At 43.7% G+C, this 21,522-nt stretch overlaps 2 protein-coding genes across 14 annotated transcripts in view; both read right to left on the bottom strand.

Moving 5' to 3' along the window:
- CSNK1G3 (casein kinase 1 gamma 3) overlaps window positions 1–20,330 on the bottom strand; it is a 135,045-nt gene extending 114,715 nt beyond the window's left edge. For 3 of the 13 annotated variants that reach the window (XR_010602276.1, XM_065599288.1, XM_065599291.1), the window contains exon 1: window positions 19,966–20,231. The gene's annotated coding sequence lies outside the window, so the exon portion shown is untranslated. Of the gene's footprint in view, window positions 1–15,236; window positions 15,385–19,965 lie in introns of all 13 variants that reach the window. The other 10 variants (XR_010602278.1, XM_005305159.5, XR_010602277.1 and 7 more) reach the window with 8 other exon arrangements.
- LOC135984341 (uncharacterized) lies at window positions 19–15,228 on the bottom strand. Its single transcript, XM_065599299.1, has 2 exons — window positions 5,598–15,228; window positions 19–4,644 (listed from the first exon to the last, which is right to left on the bottom strand). Exons 1-2 carry the CDS (start codon window positions 6,136–6,138, stop codon window positions 4,217–4,219), a joined length of 969 nt encoding a protein of 322 aa, XP_065455371.1. The 5' UTR covers window positions 6,139–15,228; the 3' UTR covers window positions 19–4,216.
- Window positions 20,331–21,522: the final 1,192 nt, after the last annotated feature.

The following is a 21,522-nucleotide window of genomic DNA, read 5'->3' as shown; positions in this document are numbered from 1 at the left end:
AAAAGTAAAGAAATACACATGTAATATTGGCACTCATTCATGCATGTAAACATTTCTGATGCTTTACTCAGATTTTATACAAATTAAAGATTTAATACTGTTGTTTTTCTAAATCAAAGTAGAAAGCAGGCTTCTATTAATATTGTAAGTGTGAGTGTGTCCTATATATACCAGAAGCCTTCTAAACATAAAGGAAGTCATACCCTTCACCAACTAAGCGTACCAACTAAAATGACTGAGATTAAGAGAGGGTAAAGGGATAATTCATACAAGCAAGATGATTACAATAGTATGGAAGTGTCTTATAAATTACATTTGCTAACTTTGTTTGTTTCTTTTGCTGGATTTGTTACACAATTCATCCCACTCTTCTGCCACCACAGCAATTTCCCATTAGGTTTTTTACTCTCCCTCTACATAAACAAGCATCTCATCCAAATAAAAACAGATAACTTGATTAATTTGTTTCTTGTAGACATCATGAAAAAAGAGAGGGATTTAAATGAGAGGCAATTGCTTTGTCCACCAGCTCAGGAAAAGCATTCTATAACTAGGGAGCAGTATGAAGGCAAAAAAAAAAAAAAAGGGCATCACTGCTGAAGTGGAAAGGGCAGGGCACTGACATTATACAAGACAAAGAGTTGAGTAATGAGGGGGCCCAGAATATAAACACAACAAAGTTTAAGTTTGATCCCAATGAGAGGAGCCAGGAGAGATTCTAACAGCAGGGTTATAGTCAGGATACTGCACAAAAAAGATGGATCTTAACAGCTACAATTTGTATTGACATGAGGTAGGGAGGTGAAGTGGGCATCAGGGAGGCCAGTAATCAAGAAGGGAGATGACAATGGCCTGTAAGAAAAGTTCTAGCTATTTGCCAGAAAGATAACGTTCCTGTGTTCAAGAGTTGTAAGGGAAGAAACAGCAAATTCCGACACTGCCTGGAAGATGAGGCATAGGGCAGGGAAGACAGTAAGAGAGGAGACAAATATGATGCCCCAGTAGCAGGCCTAAGTTGATGGTAAGTGCATTGATGTATTCAAAGTGACAAAGAACAGGAAAGGATAGAGAAGTATCAGGAATTCAGTTTTAGCCATGTTAAGGTTAAGTTATTGGTCTCTGGCAACAGAACTACATGTAATACACAAAATTAAACATAATTAAACTTAAGAAAACTTGCATTAATTCCCTTCCTAAAACATTTTTTATAGATTTAATATCATCATCAAGAAGCAGTATGAGGGCCACTTCAGTGTCTATCACAACCAGTACATGGAGGAAAATTAACTTCCATTGCTGCCCCATGGCAGGTCTCAATTAAGTATCAATGTTTTAAGGGCACGTTGCTAGTGGACCATATCAGTTAAGTACACCGTAAAACATTTTGAGACATAGCTATAATTAGTTATTACAATACAGTCCTTTAAACAAAAGCAAAAAGGTATTATAACACAGTCAATCACACTTTTCATTAAAATATAGTTTTAGACCCTACTGAAAGCCATCATAGAACCACAGAGAATGCAGTATCTCCAATTGTCAAAAAACCTCCCTTTGTGCAGTGACACCATTGTAAAGTGGTGATATACAAGCCTATTTACATGTCTTTTTATGAATGGTCTATTTCTTTCCATTTCTGAGTCAGTCTCTCTCAAGACAGTTTTAAAATATTTTCATACCCAAATAATTTCCATATAAATCCATAAAATGCATCCGAGAAAAAAATTATATACCCATATTCATGTAAACCTTCATTTACATGAATACGGGTATAGATTAGGAAACCATGTGCCTCTAGAATACTGGATTCCATGCTGCAATACAAGGATATTCTCTAGTTATGTATTATGTATGTGGGGAAGGGTTACAGGGAGGAAGGTAAAATGAGGTTACAGGAGCCAGAGGGGGGAACAGAGGAGGAGTGGGACACAAGCCTGATGAGGCAGCAGGGGAGAAAGGAGCTGGTGGGAGGGTCTGATTAATAGCAGAAGTGCAAGAGGGGCAAGACCAGAGGGAGGACATTGACATGCTAGAGGCACAGAGGAATAAGGGCCTATAACCACTAAAGCACAATACCAGAGGACCTAAGGTTAAATCCAGGAGTCTTCAATCTCTACATTACTTTGCTGTCAGGAAATAGCCGTGAAACGCACGGCAAAGTGTGTTTTGTCCCCCTCTAGTAACTGGTCCACATAGAGGATAACAGCTTTACAGTGCTGCCAGTTACTAAGGGTATGTCTACACTACGGGATTAATCCGAATTTATATAATTCGAATTTGGGAAACAGATTGTATAAAGTCGAAATGTATGCGGCCACACTAAGCACATTAATTCGGCGGTGTGCGTCCAAGTACCGGGGCTAGCGTCGATTTCTGCAGCGTTGCACTGTGGGTAGCTATCCCATAGCTATCCCATAGTTCCCACAGTCTCCCGCGCCCATTGGAATTCTGGGTTGAGATCCCAGTGCCTGATGGGACAAAAAACATCGTCGCAGGTGGTTCCGTGTACAACCTCACCTCCTCCCTCCCTCCCTCCCTGCATGAAAGCAACGGACGGCAGGCAACCATTTCGCGCCTTTTTTCCTGGGTGAACACTGCAGACTCCATACCACGGCAAGCATGGAGCCCGCTCAGCTCAAGACAGCAGTCATGAACATTGTAAACACCTCGCGCGTTCTCGTGGAGTTTATGCTGAGCCAGGACCAGAAAAACGAGGCGAGGAGGCAGCGGCAGCGCAGCGACAAGCATGATGAGGACATGGACATGGACACGGACACAGAATTCTGTGAAACCACGGGCCCCGGTGCTTTGGAGATCATGTTGTTAATGGGGCAGGTTCTATCGATGGAACGCCGATTCTGGGCAAGGAAAACAAGCACAGACTGGTGGGACCGCATAGTGTTGCAAGTATGGGATGATTCCCAGTGGCTGCGGAACTTTCGCATGCGTAAGGGCACTTTCATGGAACTTTGTGACTTGCTGTCCCCTGCCCTGAAACGCCAGAATACCAAGATGAGAGCAGCCCTCACAGTTGAGAAGCGTGTGGCGATAGCCCTGTGGAAGCTTGCAACGCCAGACAGCTACCAGTCAGTCGGGAATCAATTTGGAGTGGGCAAATCTACGGTGGGGGCTGCTGTGATGCAAGTAGTCAAAGCAATCACTCAGGTGCTGCTACGAAAGTTAGTGACTCTGGGAAATGTGCAGGCCATAGTGGATGGCTTTGCTGCAATGGGATTCCCTAACTGTGGTGGGGCGATAGATGGAACCCATATCCCTATCTTGGCACTGGAGCACCAAGCCACCGAGTACATAAACCGCAAGGGGTACTTTTCAATGGTGCTGCAAGCACTTGTGGATCACAAGGGACGTTTCACCAACATCAACGCGGGCTGGGCGGGAAGGGTTCATGACGCTCGCGTCTTCAGGAACACTACTCTGTTTAAAGGGCTGCAGCAAGGGACTTACTTTCCGGACCAGAAAATAACCGTTGGGGATGTTGAAATGCCAATAGTTATTCTTGGGGACCCAGCCTACCCCTTAATGCCATGACTCATGAAGCCATACACAGGCAGCCTGGACAGGAGTCAGGAGCTGTTCAACTACAGGCTGAGCAAGTGCAGAATGGTGGTAGAATGTGCATTTGGCCGTTTAAAAGGTCGCTGGCGTTCATTATTGACTCGCTCTGACCTCAGCCAAAGAAATCTCCCCATTGTTATTTCTGCTTGCTGTGTGCTCCACAATCTCTGTGAAAGTAAGGGGGAGACCTTTATGGCGGGGTGGGAGGCTGAGGCAAATCGCCTGGCTGCTGATTACGCGCAGCCAGACACCAGGGCGATTAGAAGAGCACACCAGGAAGCGCTGTGCATCAGAGAGGCTTTGAAAACCAGTTTCATGACTGGCCAGGCTACAGTGTGAAATACCTGTTTGTTTCTCCTTCATGAAAACCTGCCCCCTTTATTGACTCATTTTCTGTAAGGAACCCACCCTCCCCCTTCCCCCAGCTTGCTTTCAAACCAAATAAAGTCACTATCATTTAAAAATCATTTATTCTTTATTAATAGATTAGAAAAAGAGGGAGGGAACCCGGGTGGGATTTGGGAGGAGGATCGGTGGGAAGGAAAAGGCCACTAAAAATGGTTAAAAAAATGACAGCCTTTTGCTTGGGCTGTCCACTGGGGTGGAATGGGAAGGTGTACGGAGCCTCCCCCCCACGTTCTTACACGTCTGGGTGAGGAGGATATGGAACATGGGGAGGGGGGTACAGGGGCTGTAGCGGCACTCTGTTTTCCTGCAGCCGTTCCTGAAGCTCCACCAGACGCCGGAGCATGTCTGTTTGCTCACGCAGCAGCCCCAGCGTTGCATCCTGCCTCCTCTGATCTTCCTGCCGCCACCTCTCATCTCGAGCGTCTCTCCTGTCCTCACGTTGGTCCCTCATGTCCTCACGTTGGTCCCTCCTGTCCTCAAGTTCACTGGCTTCTTTCCTATACTTTGCAACCGTTTCCTTCCACTCATTCAGATGAGCTCTGTCACTGCGGCTGGATTCCATAATTTCTGAAAACATCTCATCTCGCGTCTTCTTTTTACGACGCCTTATCTGTGATAGCCTTCGGGATGGAGGAGGGAGGCTTGAGGAATTTGCAGCTGCTGTAGGGAGGGGAAAGAAGAGAGAATTGTTTAAAAAGATACATTTTGCAGAACAATGCTTATACTCTTTCATGGTGACCAACACTATTCACATTACATAGCACATGTGATTTCTGTGCAAGGTCGCATTTTGCCTCTTAATACTGAGTGCCTGTGGCTTTGCTGCTAGAGATCACAGGTCCGGGCAACAGAATTCAGCTTGCATGCGGCCATGGTAAGCCATTGTCTTATGGCTTCTGCGCCCTCCTTTCCCACATACCAAGCAAAGCCCGTAGAGTGCTGCAGTTTTTCTGTTAACATTCAGCAGCAGCAGAAAACAAACTAACCACCACCCCTCTCCCTCCATAAATTCTCTGGGATGATCACAGTACCCCTCCCCCCACCGCGTGGCTGGTAACAGGGAAGATCCCTGCTAGCCAAACACGAAAAGCTCAGGGCCAATTTCCCATCTGCGCTTGGCTAACTGCAGGGAAGGATTTATTTTCAGCCACAGGCAAACAGCCCAGTAGGAACGGCCACTTCTGTCCCCTTAATTAAGTTCCCGTATTTCAACCAGGTTACCATGAGTGATATCACTCTCCTGAGGATTACACAACAAGATAAAGAACGGATGTTGCTTGAATGCCAGCAAACACCGGGACCATACGCTGCCAGGCTTTGTCAGGCAATGATACCAGATTACTTGCTGCAAGCATGGCGTGGTCAAGTGTCCTACCATGGAGGACGGAATAAGGATGCACTGCCCAGAAACCTTGTGGCAAGGCTTTTGGAGTACCTCCAGGAGAGCTTCATGGAGATGTCCCTGGAGGATTTTCGCTCCATCCCCAGACACGTTAACAGACTTTTCCAGTAGCTGAACTGACCGCGAATGCATCCCAAGTCCTCAGGGCAAAGTAATCATTAAAAACCGTTTGCTTTTAAAACAAGTTTTATTTTTTAAAAGGTAAACTCACCTGAGGTCCCTTCCATGGGGTCAGGGTCTTGGATACTGGCTTGGGAGGGTTGGGAGGGTACTTCAGGCAGGCTGAGAAAAAGATCCTGGCTGTTGGGGAGAACGGAGTGCTGTGTGCTCTCTGCAAGCTCATCCTCCTCCTCCTCCTCTCCCCCATCGGCAGAATCCTCAGGTGTAGCTGATGAGACTATCCCCGACCCGGAATCCATGATCACAGGTGGGGTAGTGGTGGCGGCCCCCCCTAGAATTGCATGCAGCTCGGCGTAGAAGCGGCATGTCCACGGCTCTGACCCAGAGCGACCGTTTGCCTCCTTTGTTTTTTGATAGGCTTGTCTGCGCTCCTTGACTTTCACGCGGCACTGATCTGAGTCCCTATTGTGGCCTCTCTCCATCATGCCCTTGGAGATTTTTTCAAAAGTTTTGGCATTTCGTCTTTTAGAACGAAGTTCTGCAAGCACTGAATCCTCTCCCCATACAGCGATCAGATCCAGTACCTCCCTCACGGTCCATGCTGGTGCTCTTTTTCGATTATCGGCCTGCATGGTTACCTGTGCTGATGAGCTATCTGTGGTCACCTGTGCTCTCCACGCTGGGCAAACAGGAAATGAAATTCAAATGTTCGCGGGGCTTTTCCTGTCTACCTGGCCAGTGCATCCGAGTTCAGATTGCTGTCCAGAGCGGTCACAATGGTGCATTGTGGGATAGCTCCCGGAGGCCAATACCATCGAATTGCGGCCACACTATCCCTAATTCGAAATGTTAAAATCGATTTTGGCGCTACTCTGCTCGTCGGGGTGGAGTACAGAAATCGATGTAAAGGGCCCTTTATTTCGAAATAAATGGTGTCGTTGTGTGGACGGTTGCAGGGTAAATTCGAATTAACGCTGATAAAACCGAATTAAAGTCGTAGTGTAGACCAGGCCTAAATTAGCTCAAGTGACAGGAGTCTGTGCTGTGGATCTAAATGTCTGAACACTGTCAAAGGCCAAAGATGGAGCCAAAACCACATGATGGATTTTTTGCAGTTAAATTTTAACTTAGGAAACTATAGTAAAAGATTAAGGGTGAAAAGTCAAGCACTCAGAAGTCTGAAAATGCCAGAATTAAGGTGTACTGTATCTGTGAAAATGGCACTGCAGCCTCTTTTCTTGGTCTTGATGACTTCCATATCAAATTTGCTTAGTTAACAGGTAAAAAGATGTTTTCCTCTGGCAGACAGTTCTGAAAATTCAGCCTGAAAGTTGAAATTCCAGCTGTGCTATTTCTGCATCACCACAAGTAACAGATTCTACTAGATAAATTCTGCCCTCTCTTATACCTTGTGCAACCCAACTGACTTAATGGGGTTGTACAGGTGAGAGGGCAGAGGTCCCTGCAAATCAAACTTAGTAAACAATTCATTTATAGATGCACTAATCAAAGCAGAATCCTGCCATTTCCCGGAGCTCTATTAGCCGTGAAGGATAAGGATTAAAAAGATAGTGAAAACTTCATATTCTAGTTATAAAAATTAGATACGACAATATCTAAATCACAAAAGTGACCTTACTAAACAGATCTATTGTCACTTGAGAGCAAAACTACAGTAAGTTGAAGTATTATACCCACTACAGATAACTCAAATTATTTTTGTCAATAAACACGGATATAAATCACCCAAGAATATGGTGACCTACAAGCAGACCACCATTTAAAAGTGTTCTTAAATTTCTGCAAATCAAAAGAAATAACTCTCAGTTACTGTACATGATGAATAACCCAAACAAAACACAGTGAAAGACACACTCAGCACAGAGTGATTTAAATGCTCATAATTTCCCCAATTATGTGTCATGGACATGCATCTTCACTGTTATTACTCCTCCTTGGTACACCACCCCACTTGCTTGCATACATGTCACTGTATAGTAGATGAGTACGTAGGTAGTCTATAGAAATATCATGAAGGTAATATTTTCATAGTGAGTGCTGCAAGAGTTAAGATTTTTTTAACCTTCTCATCTTTTTACCCGTGTGTATGTGTGTATATATTATATATAGTATTGAAAACTAAAAATAAATAAGCAATAAGGCAAAACAGGCAATGAGCAATAAGAAAATCACAGGAGAGCGGAGGTAAGGTTATGATGCAATAGTCTTCAATTACATAATCACACAGTATTTCATAACTCCCATTCAATGCTCTGGTGGCATATACAATCTTTAAAAGCTAAACAATTGCATTGAGTGCCAATGTCCAAAAACGTCCAAATGTTCTACATCACCAACAAGGAAAAAGAAATACTCTTCCATCCACCCAACATGCGCTTTTCTAGCAAAAACAATACTCAGCTTTTAGCAACACTAGTCAATTTTACAACCCTGGGGAGTTTCTATACAACAACGAGAATGGCAGATTCCTGTCCTCTTGTGAGTCCTCAATGAAGTCAATGGGGTCCATGCAAGAACAAAGCTTCACCCCTGCAGTCAATTTCAGGATTGGGATCTAACTGTTGTCAGAAAAGCTGGTGGTTGAACCACCAAGAGAAGCTTACATTATATTACAGGGAATAACACAATAGCCCACCCAGAACCAATATCTTTAGGCCATGTCTAGACCAGAAAAATAGATAATGTCTTTAAAAAAATTAGCTAAAATGTGTTAAATGCCAATGCAGACTAGGTGAAGCCTAGGGCTGACCTTGACTAGTAACATTTTTAAAATGTTTAAATCCTGTCTATACTAGTGTTTAAAAAACATGTTTGCCAACACATTTAGGCAACCAACATTTTTAGTCCATACATAGCTTTAGACAATTGCTACTGCAGCGTAGAACTTTGATTTTGCACAAGAGCATGGATCCAATAACGGAGAAGACTTTTAGTGAATAACTTCAGAGAATACTAATATTTCTTCAAATTTGCAGATCACCTTTAGCATAAAGGTTACTTGATCCTTCTTTTATCCTTGCTACTGCACTTTCAGTTTAAACTTGAATAAAATACTATTAAAAACATTAAGACTGAAAAACAAAACATTGCAGAATCAGAAAGTGATTAAATTAAAATGAAACATTAATCTTAACTGCTCCCTTGGGCATAAGCATTACCATATAGTTTAATTATATGATAACATACTACTACTCCTCATACTACTATAATACACAATTTTCCTAAAACTTTACAGCATCTAGTAATATGAGAATTGGAGAAGCCAATGAAATTGAAACTAGTTTCACACAGTAAATTTTAATTTGTCCTGAGTAAATACGTTTCAACATTTCTCTTCTACAGACTTCCAGGAGCCTTCCCTCAGCACCTTCCCAGGTGCATGTGGAATTAAGCGCCTCCTGAACAGGCCTTGTTTCAGGTAATGGGCACTTCAGTGCACTTTTTAAATATGCATCTACCTCAGCTATGCATACAAGTGCACCACTTCCTCTCAGATCATTAGGAGCTTGCTGAGAAAATCCCTTTCACAACCTAACAGCCATTTTCACCATATGCCTGGGAAATCAAATTTCCATATGAAAACAGGCTTGTCAATTACAGCATCAATGCCAAATTTAAACTTTCTAATCCAGACTGTAGATCTGTTCAAAACCACATCATCAGATTGTTTATTATAAGGAAATGAGGTAGGGATAGCTCAGTGATTTGAGCATTGGCCTGCTAAACCCAGGGTTGTGAGTTCAATCCTTGAGGGAGGCCACTTAGGGATCTGGGGCAAAATTGGTCCTGCTAGTGAAGGTAGGGGGCTGGACTCAATGACCTTTCGGGGTCCCTTCCAGCTCTATGAGATAGAGCTATCTCCATATATTATTAGTATTTGGCTCTTGCTGTCCTAACTGAAAGATCTATGAAACATTTTTGCTCAAGCATATTATGAGAATTTCCGTGCAGTCACAGGTCAACTCTGGGAAATTTCAACACAATAGATGAAAGCTTCAGAATTAAAATTAATTGAAAACAGAATTTAGAACTGAGATGCTTAATTATGTAAGCAGTTACTGCTTTCTAACAACTTTTGTGATGAGACCAAACTACCACAAAGGAGTTTTAAAATCAGGGCCAGTCACCTTAACTCATCCTACTACATCTACATGCAACATAGACTCTATATTCTTATGTCACGTCCCTGAACTAAGAATAATTTCCTGTAGTTTGTACAAAAGACCTACAAGTGCACACTTTGGGCCAGATTCTACAAACACTTATGGATAAAAAACAACTTTATTCACAGGAGCAGCCCCATTGAAATCCACTTGCATGAGAAAATTATTCACCTGAATAAGTACTGCAGGATTAAGCCTTTTTTAAAAAAATTACACACTTCCAAGGCACAGACGATTTCATCTGCCAAACCACATACATTTACATAATTTAATCCAAAATTATGTTTAAACTCCTCCAACATTTAATTGCCAAGCATAGTGTTTTCTAAATATATAATTAGTTCAAATTTTCAGAGATAAAATAGACATATTTAATCTATCCTATGCAGTCCTTTGTGCAGAAAAAAATTGTCAGTAAACTATATAATAAAAGAAAGTTTATTTAAACACTGTGAGGTCTGTCAAGAGAAGAAAGTTGCAACCCTTTAATCTAAAGGAGTGATTTTACTGATTTAGTTAAACTTGTGCAAATCCCTTTGTGGACATTGTTATTTTAGTTTAGCTTAAACCAATTCCTAATCAATTTAAACTGAGCTGGTTTAAAGCCAAAATAGGTGTGTACACAGACTTTTGCATTAGTTTAAAATCTCATTTTTAGTTAAATCATTGCAACTTTCTTATGTAAAGGTCTAAAATTAAAATTTAGAAATTTAGAGATCTATCTAAGCCAAACTTTAGTATCCCAATTTGTCATGCCTAATTTTGTCATTTTTATATAAGTATTTTCTGATCATCAGTGATAAAGAATTCAGAGGAGACAATGTAACTGTTGCAGCACGGATCAAAGTTAAAGGCCAGCTTCAGCTCCACCACCTCCCTTTTACTCTACACAGCCCTATATCTGAAATATCAGAAGCAACATAAAAACTAGGATCCCAATACACCAAAGCCAATCATTTTCTCCAATGTCAGAAAAGGCACCTCTCTCCCAAACATGTTATAATGTCCAATGCTGAGTGAAAGTTAATGCTGAGTTAGCTAATACTACATAATGGATGCTCCATTTTTCTACAACGGTCACTGTACTACCAGTGTTTAATTCATTACACAGCAAAGCAAATTAAAGTGTCTAGATCATCACATTAAAAAACTATGCTTAAAAAAAAAAGTGCAAAAATCAAACACTCAGGTTAGGAAGTATAAAATGGGAATATTACCAGCTTCTACACTACTTTCTTCACAAGTATGTTGGGAAGAGAAAATCATTACTGTTTGAAATTCTGTTACTATGATGAGCATCACAGAGAAGTCCACAAAGAAATTAATAATTCCGTGTTTCGCGTAGGGTTTGGGTGGTCTGAGGTAAATATGACATGGGGCCACACACTTAACTGTGATAACAAAATAATATTTTCTACCCATTCAGTGAGCACCAGCCATCCTAGGTACTGAATGAGATGCGTGGATCCTGTGGGGGAAAAAATAGCAAGTGATCATGTAATCAAAGATCTTACCATCATGCATATGAACAAGAGGACCAAAACTTAAAAGTTGCATGGGAAACCTTAAATGTTGGCTTTTGAGCCAACACTTTTGAGTGCTTGACTTTGCAACCTTGCTGTTCTTTGAATGTATAGTGTCTGGCATTTTGTTTTTCAGTAATTCCTACATTTTTGGGAAGCAATCTGAAAAAAATCCCATTAGTGAACTTATACTGGCTCCTCACATGGATCATCAGCAGTGATGGTACCTTGACAGACCTGTACCAGTTGAGCTAACAGAACAGTTGAAGGGATCGCTTCTTGGCTCTATGAGCCAAGATGTGAAAATTATCTAAGTTACATCTCCTCTATGACAGACGTGGGCAAACTATGGCCCGCCGGACAGTCCTGCCCGGCCCCTGAGCTCCCGGCCGGGGAGCCTTGTCCCCAGCCCCTCCCCTGCGGTCTCCCCTCCCCGGCAGCCACGCCGCCGCATGGGCCAATACTCTAGCTCACCGCTCCCGCTGGGCAGCGTGGGGAGCACAGCTGGCTCTGGTCGGGTGTCGCGGCTGCGAGCTCCTGCTGCTGGTAAGGGGGCAGGGAGCAGGGGGGTCGGGTAAGGGAGCAGGGGGGTCCTGGGAGGCAGTCAGGGAGGAGGGGGCGGAGGTTCGGGGGGGGTGGTCATGGGATGGGGAACAGGGAGGGTTGGGAGTGGGAGTCCCGGGGGGGGGAGGCCTTTTGGGGGAGCCTGTGGATAGGGGTCAGGAGGGCAGTCAGGGGACAGGGAGCAGGGGGTGTTGGATAAGGGGGTGGGATCCTGGGGGGCTGTTAGGGGTGGGGGGTCCTAGGAGGGGGTGGTCAGGAGACGAGGAGCAGAGGGCAGTTGGATAGGGGGTGGGAGTCCCGGGGGGGCTGTCAGGGGGTGGGGGTGTGGATAGGGGTTGGGGCAGTCAGGGGACAGGGAGCAGGGGGTTTGGATAGGGGGCGGGGGTCCCAGGAGGGGGCGGTCAGGGGACAAGGAGAGGGGGGGTTGGATGGGTTGCAGGTTCTGAGGGGGGGCAGGGCAATCAGGGGGTAGGAAGTGGGAGGGGGCGGATAGGGGGCAGGGGCCAGGCTGTTTGGGGAGGCACAGCCTTTCCTACCTGGCCCTCCATACAGTTGTGCAACCCTGATGTGGCCTTCGGGCCAAAAAGTTTGCCCACCCAGCATATCGGAGATGAGACACCTAACCAGTATGTTTTACTGCTACTTGCTGTCAGCAGAGGAATACTGGGACTCAAACTCTGGGTTCTACAGTAGAACCTCAAAGATATGAGCACCAGAGTTACAGACTGACCAGTGAACCAGACACCATGTGAAACTGGAAATAACCAATCAGGCAGCAGCGAAGACAAAAAAAATGCAAATACTGTCCTGTGCCTGTATTGCATACCCCTCCACCCCCACGCACAGAGTACCCCCTTACAGCGAGAAAGTGAAGATGTTGAAATTCGCAGGCAAAGCTGTGAGCCCCTGCTGCCAGCCCAAGGCAGCCAGAGCAGGAGCTGCACCAGGGTCTCTGCTGCTTTCCTGTAGGCCATGGGTGCTGTTTTCACATACACACCCCCGCCCTCGGGGGCGACACTGTTCATACACACACACACACACACCCCGGGAGGGAGACATGTTGTTTTCAGAGGACAGAGTCTCCCTCCTCTCAATTCCAGTGCTCAGTGCCCCAAAGGTCTCCAACACCCTGGAAGCAGCTGCAGAAAACATATTGCTCAGCTCTAGTACCCTGGACTGGGGCATGCCCAATGTATATTGGATCTTTAGAGAATTTAGCTGCCAAACTCTAACAGGCCTCTACTAAGCATGTACAAGTAGCAATATTCTTAAAACTCATCCAACTGTGGGTGGATTTTCATGGAACAGTAAAAGGCACCTCCTAAACCTGGGCCTTTCCATGTCAAGTTTCCAGTCCCTGCTTCAAAGCAGGGAGGTGCTAAAACTTCTCAATAAAACAGATGAGAGATTTTTTTTTTTTAATATTGGCAAAACCATGTACTCTTCCCTAACCTCACTCTCAGAGATAGCTCAATTTGATTTTGCTGAAATTTCAAAAATCAGCCAGAGACCTGGCATGGAAAGTTTAAGTCCAAACAGACAAAGCAACTGAAAACAGGCACTGACAATGGAAACTGTTAGGCAATCTTAACTATAGGCATTGCCGCTGTGCCTACAAGGAAAGGACCAGGACAAAAAATGTGACTGATACACAACATTACAGGAAAAAAGCTGACAGTGAATTTCAAGTGAACTATAATTATCAGTTTCTGATGATGTTAAACAAGAAGCATGAAAATCAAATGGATCTTGACATTATAAGAATCTCCAAGATGCGTCTTCAATCATAGCTTACCTATTTTAATTATGTACATGCTACCAACAGCACCAACTCCTTTGCTGAACATCCCAATTGCTATCACAGACTTCCACTCTTGCAGCTCTGACCCCAGACCTTGCAATACTCTCTTAAAACATTTCTCTATTATAACCTATTTGCATCAGAATGTCACACTTTGCAGTAGCTCCTACATTTACACTTTTTTATATTAAAAGATTATGGAAAATAAACCTAATTAACTTTAGTTAAACAGTAAAATGTAAAAGGAATCACTGGCACCAAGTAAGCAAACCAGAATCCTGCTTTATTTTAGCCAATTAGTCACTCGATATATGAGAACCTTCTGAACATTCCATTTCAAAAGAACCCAGCATTACTGATCATCTACTGTTAAAATCAATTGAAATCTTTCCACTGATTTCAGTAGCTTTTCGATCAGGCCCTAAGACAAGCACACAAGTTCTTTGCTGAATCAGTGCCTAAAACAGTTTTCTCGTGTTCTCTCCCTAAAGTGTTAAGAACTTATATTAAACTAAACTACAATACTAAATATGAACAAAACCTTTTTTATTTTTTTTACTAACACTGCCAACGTAAACTGAAAGGACAAAATCCTGATCCCACTGAAAACAAAGGGAATTTTGCCACTGGCTTCACTAGGATCAGGATTTCAAACAGAATGTCCACTGATTTTAAACTTGTGTCCAGTTTTTCCTTAAGTTCAAACTTTGAGATTCAAAAACCAGTTACAACTTTGTACATTTCCTCTATATTTGAGATTATAGAAACCTTGTCACATATTAACATCCCTCTTTTTACACGAACAAAAAACTCAAATGCAACCTAACAGCTCAGAAGTAGAGACTGAAAGTTTTTTAAATTCCAAAAGGGTATCTATCACAAGTTACATTTAAAAAATGATAGCTAAGATATTTGCTCAAGTTAAAACTTACAAAAAAGCTTAGGAAGACAGACAATGTTTACCCTACATAGTTTTTACCTCATCTGTTTATGAATTCTTTTATGTTTATTAGTATTATTTATTATTATACCATACCTGTAAATCCAAGTTGTATTATTTATTATCAAAAGCCATAGACAGACAGATCTTAACCTATCAAGTCTGGAAACAAATACTAAATATAATTATTGTTTGGGATCCTTACTCTCCACTGTGATACACGAGTTTCTAGCCATATCGTCAGCTATCGGACCTCAGAATTGCCAAAGGCCCAAGGATAGAATATTTCCAGAACTTAAACCAGTGTAGTTGAATGAGGAAATCTTCCATTTGAAGGGAAAGGAAAAGGCATTTATGCAGCAGATCATTAAAACCAAAAAACTTACACCTGTTTGAAAGCTATTTAGAATATTAGTGACAAATAAGAATGTTTAGTGGTCACTGCATAGGTGAGGCAGTCAAAGGCACAAAATACACTATCATGCAGGTTCAGCAATTTTTCAGATTTGGTGAGATCGGATATGGATATCCTCAATATACATGAAAATCAATAACGGCATGGGATGAAAAAAGTTTCATTTCAGCTTGACGGCATCTTCGGCCTGGTCTACACTGGGGGGGGAGGGGGGAAGACGGGTCGATCCAAGATACGCAACTTCAGCTACGAGAATAGCATAGCTGAAGTCGACGTATCTTAGATCGACTTAGATTCACTTACTTTGCATCCTTGTGGCGTGGGATCGACGGCCGCCGCTCCCCCATCGACTCCACTTTCACCTCTTGCCATGGTGGAGTTCCGGAGTCAACGGCAGAGCGATCGGAGATCGATCACTACCTGCCGATCCGGCGCGTAGTGTAGACGTACCCTTAATGTGCGACAGCACCATGATTCAGTTATTCAGGTCACCAAATGAGTATCCCATCATATGTTCTATCTGTCATTTTTAACGGTTTTATACAATTATTTAAAAAGCTATTGGTATAAAAAAATAATTCATATCCTTCCTCATGTAAAATCAAGCTACCTTCATTAACACAAGTTCACTGCACAGACCTCAAAGGAAAAACTTAAAAAACACTAAGTTACTTAAGAACTTTTTCATACATAATATTTTGATTTTATGAAGTGATATTTATTAACCTAAAAGACCAGGAAACAAGTGCCTTATACCCAGGACTGCAAAGCTACAAAATTTGCTACAGAATCTGCCTGTTCCTGAAGCTGTGCAGCAGATGCTAAGCTTTCCTTTAAAAAATTATTCTAACCCTTGAAGTCTTCAAAATATGAAGCACATGAAAACTGTTTCATGGTTGTCTTCCTGAGCCTGCAGACAGCCTGAAGCAGTGGCTCTGAGAGATGTGAATTGCCATCAATCACCTCCAGCTTCTGATTAAATTTCCTCCTTTTTCCCCAAATGTGGAACCCCCTCTATCACTCCCAATTTACATTGATTTGAGGCTCAACAAGTGCAAATCTGTGAAATACAGCAGCTGTATAAAACTGAAAGAATGTTGGAAGTAGAACTGGTGGACAAAGGTTAATAGGCAAACAGTAGGAGAGGCAGTCACTGCACATGAAAAAAAAGCAGCTTTGTCACATGAATCTAACTACAACATACTCAGTATGTGAATTTTACAACAGTTACAATGTTTAAATATCCTCCCTGCAACTTATGCCACAAAGCTCACTGTGCCACTATCAACTGATGTACAGATTCATGTAAAGACAATTTTCTGACCCATTATTCATTTGCTTTTATAAGGCTTCCTTTTGTTTCTATTCCTTTACAATGAAGGCTACCTCCTAAACATAGGGCAGCAAAAGAACACTAGGAGCATCAGTGGCTAAATGCATGTGTGGTTTTTTTAAGATACAATATTGAAAATAGATAAAGAATTAATTAGGTAAATTAATAGATTTTATGCTTATCAAAATTCTTCAATACCTCTTAAAGGTTTTTTTTTGTGCAAAATTGTTATCCATTTACTTTTTGGATACCAATACACTATTACATCTACCATTATAAAGATACAAAACAGATGAGCCAAAAAAATCTGGCTCATCTGTGTTTTTGAGTACTCAGCTCACAGTATTTTACTATTCACTATTAAAGCATTTGTCAATTGACTGGAGAACGCTGAACTGAAGGTGTAAAGCATTTTGAGCTTCTGTAACAAACAGGAACTAAGATTGACAACAATACTGCAACAGAGATTGGTGTTTCCATTTTCCAGATGAGGAAACAGAGGCACTAAAGCTGGCTCAAACCAATGTAGAACCCATATATTCTGTCTACTAGCTCTGTACTTTAAACCACAAGCCCATCTTTCCAGACTGCTTTCTTACTATCCTATTTCCACAGAACTAAGATTTAATAGAGCCATTCATTTTAACTGAAGGAGAAAATATGAATATATGTTTACTTACGCTACCAATCCACTTACACACATGCTACAAAAATAAACATGTGGCAATTAGCTGAAATTTGCCTCAATTTTTCCACATTTAATAATCTGGGGAAAGCCAACTGCATAGATCTCTAAAATCACAAGTAAATCAATACCAGAACGTGAAAGATACACAAATATAAACCTTAGACCGAATGAATTATAGATTGTCATCAGTGCACCTCTCACTTTTGCTTGCTCTTGTGGTGTATATTTGTGGTTTCCTGGCAATGTACCGTATATACTCGTTCATAAGCCGAATATTTTTGGTAAAAATATGACGCATCAAAGAGCGGGGGTTGGCTTATAAATGGGCCTACACCAAAATCTGATGATTTTAAACTCTATGGAATCACTGAATTGAATATCTAATACAGGGATCGGCAACCTTTGGCCCGTGGCGTGGCGGGAAGCGGCGTGGGCCAAGGGATGTGCTGGCCGCTGCCCTCATTGGCCTGGAGCGGCGAACCGCGGCCAGTGGGAGCTGTGATTGGCCGAAACTGCGGACGCGGCAGGTAAACAAACTGGCCAGGCCCTCCAGGGTGCTTGCCCCGGCGGGCCGTGTGCCAAAGGTTGCCGATCCCTGATCTAAAACATTGTCATTTTGTTTACCTGGAGTGTCTGCAGGCAACGTCCCAACTCACCAGCAGCTTACTCTGACGGGCCGGGAGCCAAAGTTTTCCAACCCGTGAAATATAGGGTTGGCTTATGAAAGGGTCATACAGTTTTTGCTATTTTTACCTATCCATTTGGGGGGGGGGTCGACTTATAAACGAACAGGCTAATGAACGAGTATACACGGTAACTATTAACATGCAAGACTCCCAGATTCATTGCTAACTTTGAGTTCCATCATGTCAATTTTGATCTTCACATGGTTTGTGGTCGCTCTTATAACTGCAATACTAACATTGTATCCCATTTCAAAATAACAGTTTAAAAAAAAAATCAAAGCTAAGTGATAAGAAATAACTTATCTTTTTTTTTTTTTTTTGAGAAGTGTAAAAAGGTCCTTTAAGTGGGAATGAACTACACTGTGCTACAACTTTTTTTCCCCATTAAACACTACAGCTACCCCGCTAGAGGCAGACATTTAAAATTATTAAATACCATTTTGCAACTGATCAGTATACTGTTTTTAGCATGATTATTTCTGTAATTTGATACCTCTGGAAAATTTAGTAGGCAGCTATTACCTCCACTTCACTCTTCAACCTGGATGATCTACCCTTAATACACCTGGGTCCTAATAAACACACACTAATGCTGTATGGCTCAAGACTTAAGAATTTTTTTAAATCAGGATATGATGCTGCAAAAGAAATTTTGGGCTTCTTTAAAAAAAAAAAAAAAAAAAAAAACAAATAAAACAATTTGACCCCAGACACCTAGATATTACAAGTTGGTTACAAATATCCCCTGGGATTACTTAATGCAGCTATTTTTAAAAAATAAAGATGGGTATGGCAACAATTCTATGTTTACAAATGCAAGCTTCCCCAATAGCACTTAAGAATTTTTTATATTTTGGTATCTTACACTGGCAAGATTAGAAAAAAACACTAACCATATTACTCCTGCAAAAAGTCATTATGGGACAATCTAATAAATAGTGAAACATGATCACAATGAGTCAAATTAGTATTGTAGCAAGTAGATAATTGGACCAGCAAGAGGGCCTTTTCCAAAGGTAAGTTTATTTTGTGGGAAAAGTGTTAAGTTGTCATCAAAAACATGACCTGCAATTCTTCAGGATCAGGCAGGTCAAGTAGAAACTTGACTACCCATGAGTGTTTTCATCTTGGTCCAGCCCTAAAAATATTGACTCCCAAGACAAATATTTTTGAACATAGAACTCAAAGCATTAAAGTGGTACACAAGATCTGATGTACTCTGCTTTCTCATTTTTAAATGACCCATATAGGGTCATTTAAAAGATGGTCACTTAGAAATTCGATTTTTTTAAAATCATTGAGTTAAAAAAATCACGTTGACAGAACCCTGTTTACTATAGTTAATGGGGACTTTTTAAAACATCAACACCAGCTCACTTGGACTCACTTTACTGTACACTCAACAACCTAATATAATGTACTTGACACAGTTCTACATACAGAAAATATTGACCTATTCCCACAAAAACAGATCATTTCTTGATTATTATTAATCATCAGTAGAATGCAATGAATGATTAAAGTCATGAAAGGAAAACTAAGTCAGTAATGCTTCGCTAGTTAGATGATTTAGAATGATTTTTGCAGCAAACAGTAAACAAAGCAAAAGAAGTAGTGAGGTCTGACCACCCGATCACCTTATTACACCAAGCTGGGAAGGGTTACTCACAACACACGGCAGTGCCAGTAACAATAGCAATATACTCTCCCCAGAGCTTTAAATCTAGATTCTGGTCTGTTGAGCCGTGTCCCTTCATGGATGAGATTAGACTCCCGATTCCCTCCTGGCTCGGGGAGTCAAGCCGAGATTCCCCCCACACACGCCTCTTCCACAAGGGGAGATGTGTCTCGGTGTCATTTCCACCCTCGTGTAAAAGGAGCAATCAAGCACGTCCCCCCGACGAGCGCACACACACAAACTCAGCGCAGCAACACGCTGGGGGTGCTTGTTGAGTCACAACCAGACGACCATGCCCTACTCCCTCCCACCCAAGAACACAGGCAACCTCCCAGCGCCCCGGCCCGCATACGCACGCCTCCCAGTCACACAATACACGCTCTCCACCCGGCCCCAGCTACCTCCGCGTCCGCAGCCTCCACCCGCCCCACCGAGGCGCTGCCCACGCCGAGCTTGTTTCCAAGCAAGCGCCTCACGTCACAGACACCGGGCGAGTCCCCCGATCGCAGCCCTCCGCCCGTTGCTTAGCCCACACGCCCCGCTCCCGTCCACCCCTGCAGCCGCCTGGCTCTGAGCCGGGGAAGGGGGAGCGGCGCTGGCTCCGGCGCCCGGGATGCGACTCACACCCCGGAGCAGAGGGCAGTTACCTCCCGGGCACTTGGGGCAGGAGAAGCCGCCGCTGCAGGGGGCGGAGAGGAGCCGGCTCTGTAGGCACCCACGGCTCGCTGGGGCTGTCCGGACGGCGGCGAGAGCTCCCAGCGCGCTGACCCCTTCGGATCCTGCCCGGCCGCCCTCCCCGCCTGCGGTGCGAGCGGAAAAAATGGGGTCAGAGGAGGAGGGCGCAGCCCGAGAGGGGTTCCGAGTCAGAGGGAAACGGCGGCGGAAACCGCCCCGGCGGTAGCGGCGGCGGCGACACACACAGCGCACGCCCCTTCCCGCCCCGCCCCCCGCCAGCCACAGGAGGCGGGGCTAAGCGAGACGGGGGGAGGGGCGGGGCGCGGACTCCACCGCAGGAACGAGCCGCAGGAGACCAGGGGGCGGGGCGAAGGGAAGGAATAGGGCGGGGGCACATGAGGACACACTCGCAGGTGGGCGGGGCCTGAATGACACGAGGAAAGAGGAAATGTGATTGGAGAAAGGAGGGAAACCACGGTCTCGGGAGCCACCCCTTTCTCAAGACTCCCTTTTCCACTAGAGAGCGACAGGCCTCTCAGCCAATCAGCGGAGAGACCGGTGGAAGCCAATCAGCGGTGAGACCGGTGGAACTGGGAACAAGCCAATAAGAAGCGTTGGGTGACACGCGCGATCGCAGACTCTGCTTCAATAAAACGCGCGGTCTGTACAGTAAGCGGCGCTCCTCGTCCTGTTGCCTGGAGCGGCTGCCCACGCCTTGCAAGGAGGCACCTCTGGCGAAGGAGCGTCTTTGCTGTGGGTGTCAGTCCCGCCAGTGCGGGCAGCTATCTTCTGCCGCTGCCGGAAGCGGTGGGCTGCGGACACCCGCGTCCCGCTACAGTCCCGGCACCTCCTGCAAGAGACTCGCAGCGAGCTGTCCCGTGAAAAACCGGCGCTTCCAGCCGGTGGGTTGCGAAGCTCAGTTTGGAAACGTGCCCCCCTAAAGGAAAATAGGCTCCATTGGGGTCTGGAAGAACAGCCATGTTGGGTCTGCCCAGTGGGCCTCCGGCTCAGTAGCCGCTCTTTGACTCGGGTCAGTGTCTGATGCCTCACAGGGAATGAATAGAACAGGGCAATTAGTAAGTGAGCCATCCCCTGTCATCCAGTCCCAGCTTCTGGCAGTCAGGTTTAGGGACACCCAGGAGCATGGGATTGTTTCTCTGACCATCTTGGTTATTTGCTATTGATGGGCCTGTGTATGCACCGTGAATTTACCTAATTCTTTTTTTGAACCCAGTTAAACTTTTGGCCTTCACAACATTTCTTGGCCACCAGTTCCACAGGCTGACTGTGTGTTGTGTGAAGTACTTCCTTGTGTTGGTTTAATCTGCTATTAATTTAATCATGTGACCCCCTGTGTTATGTGACAATGTAAGTAACACTTCCCTATTCACTTTCTCCATATGGTTAATGATTTTATAGACCTCTATTATATCCCCCTCTTAGTCATCTTTTTTCTAAACTAAACAATGCAAAGTCTTTTTAATCTTTCCTCCACAGGAAGCTGTTCTATCCCCCCATTATTTTAGTTG

This window comes from Chrysemys picta, chromosome 6 (assembly GCF_011386835.1).
Source record: "Chrysemys picta bellii isolate R12L10 chromosome 6, ASM1138683v2, whole genome shotgun sequence".
Classification (NCBI taxonomy): Eukaryota; Metazoa; Chordata; order Testudines; family Emydidae; genus Chrysemys; species Chrysemys picta.
This window is presented reverse-complemented; position numbering and strand designations above follow the sequence as displayed.

Excerpts from the sequence above, each read along its gene's own strand:
- LOC135984341 (XM_065599299.1), bottom strand. The coding sequence starts at position 6,138 with ATGCAGGCCGATAATCGAAAAAGAGCACCAGCATGGACCGTGAGGGAG. Across the intron at positions 4,645-5,597 it reads CCCCATGGAAGGGACCTCAG|CAGCTGCAAATTCCTCAAGC; the intron begins GTGAGTTTACCT and ends CCCTCCCTACAG.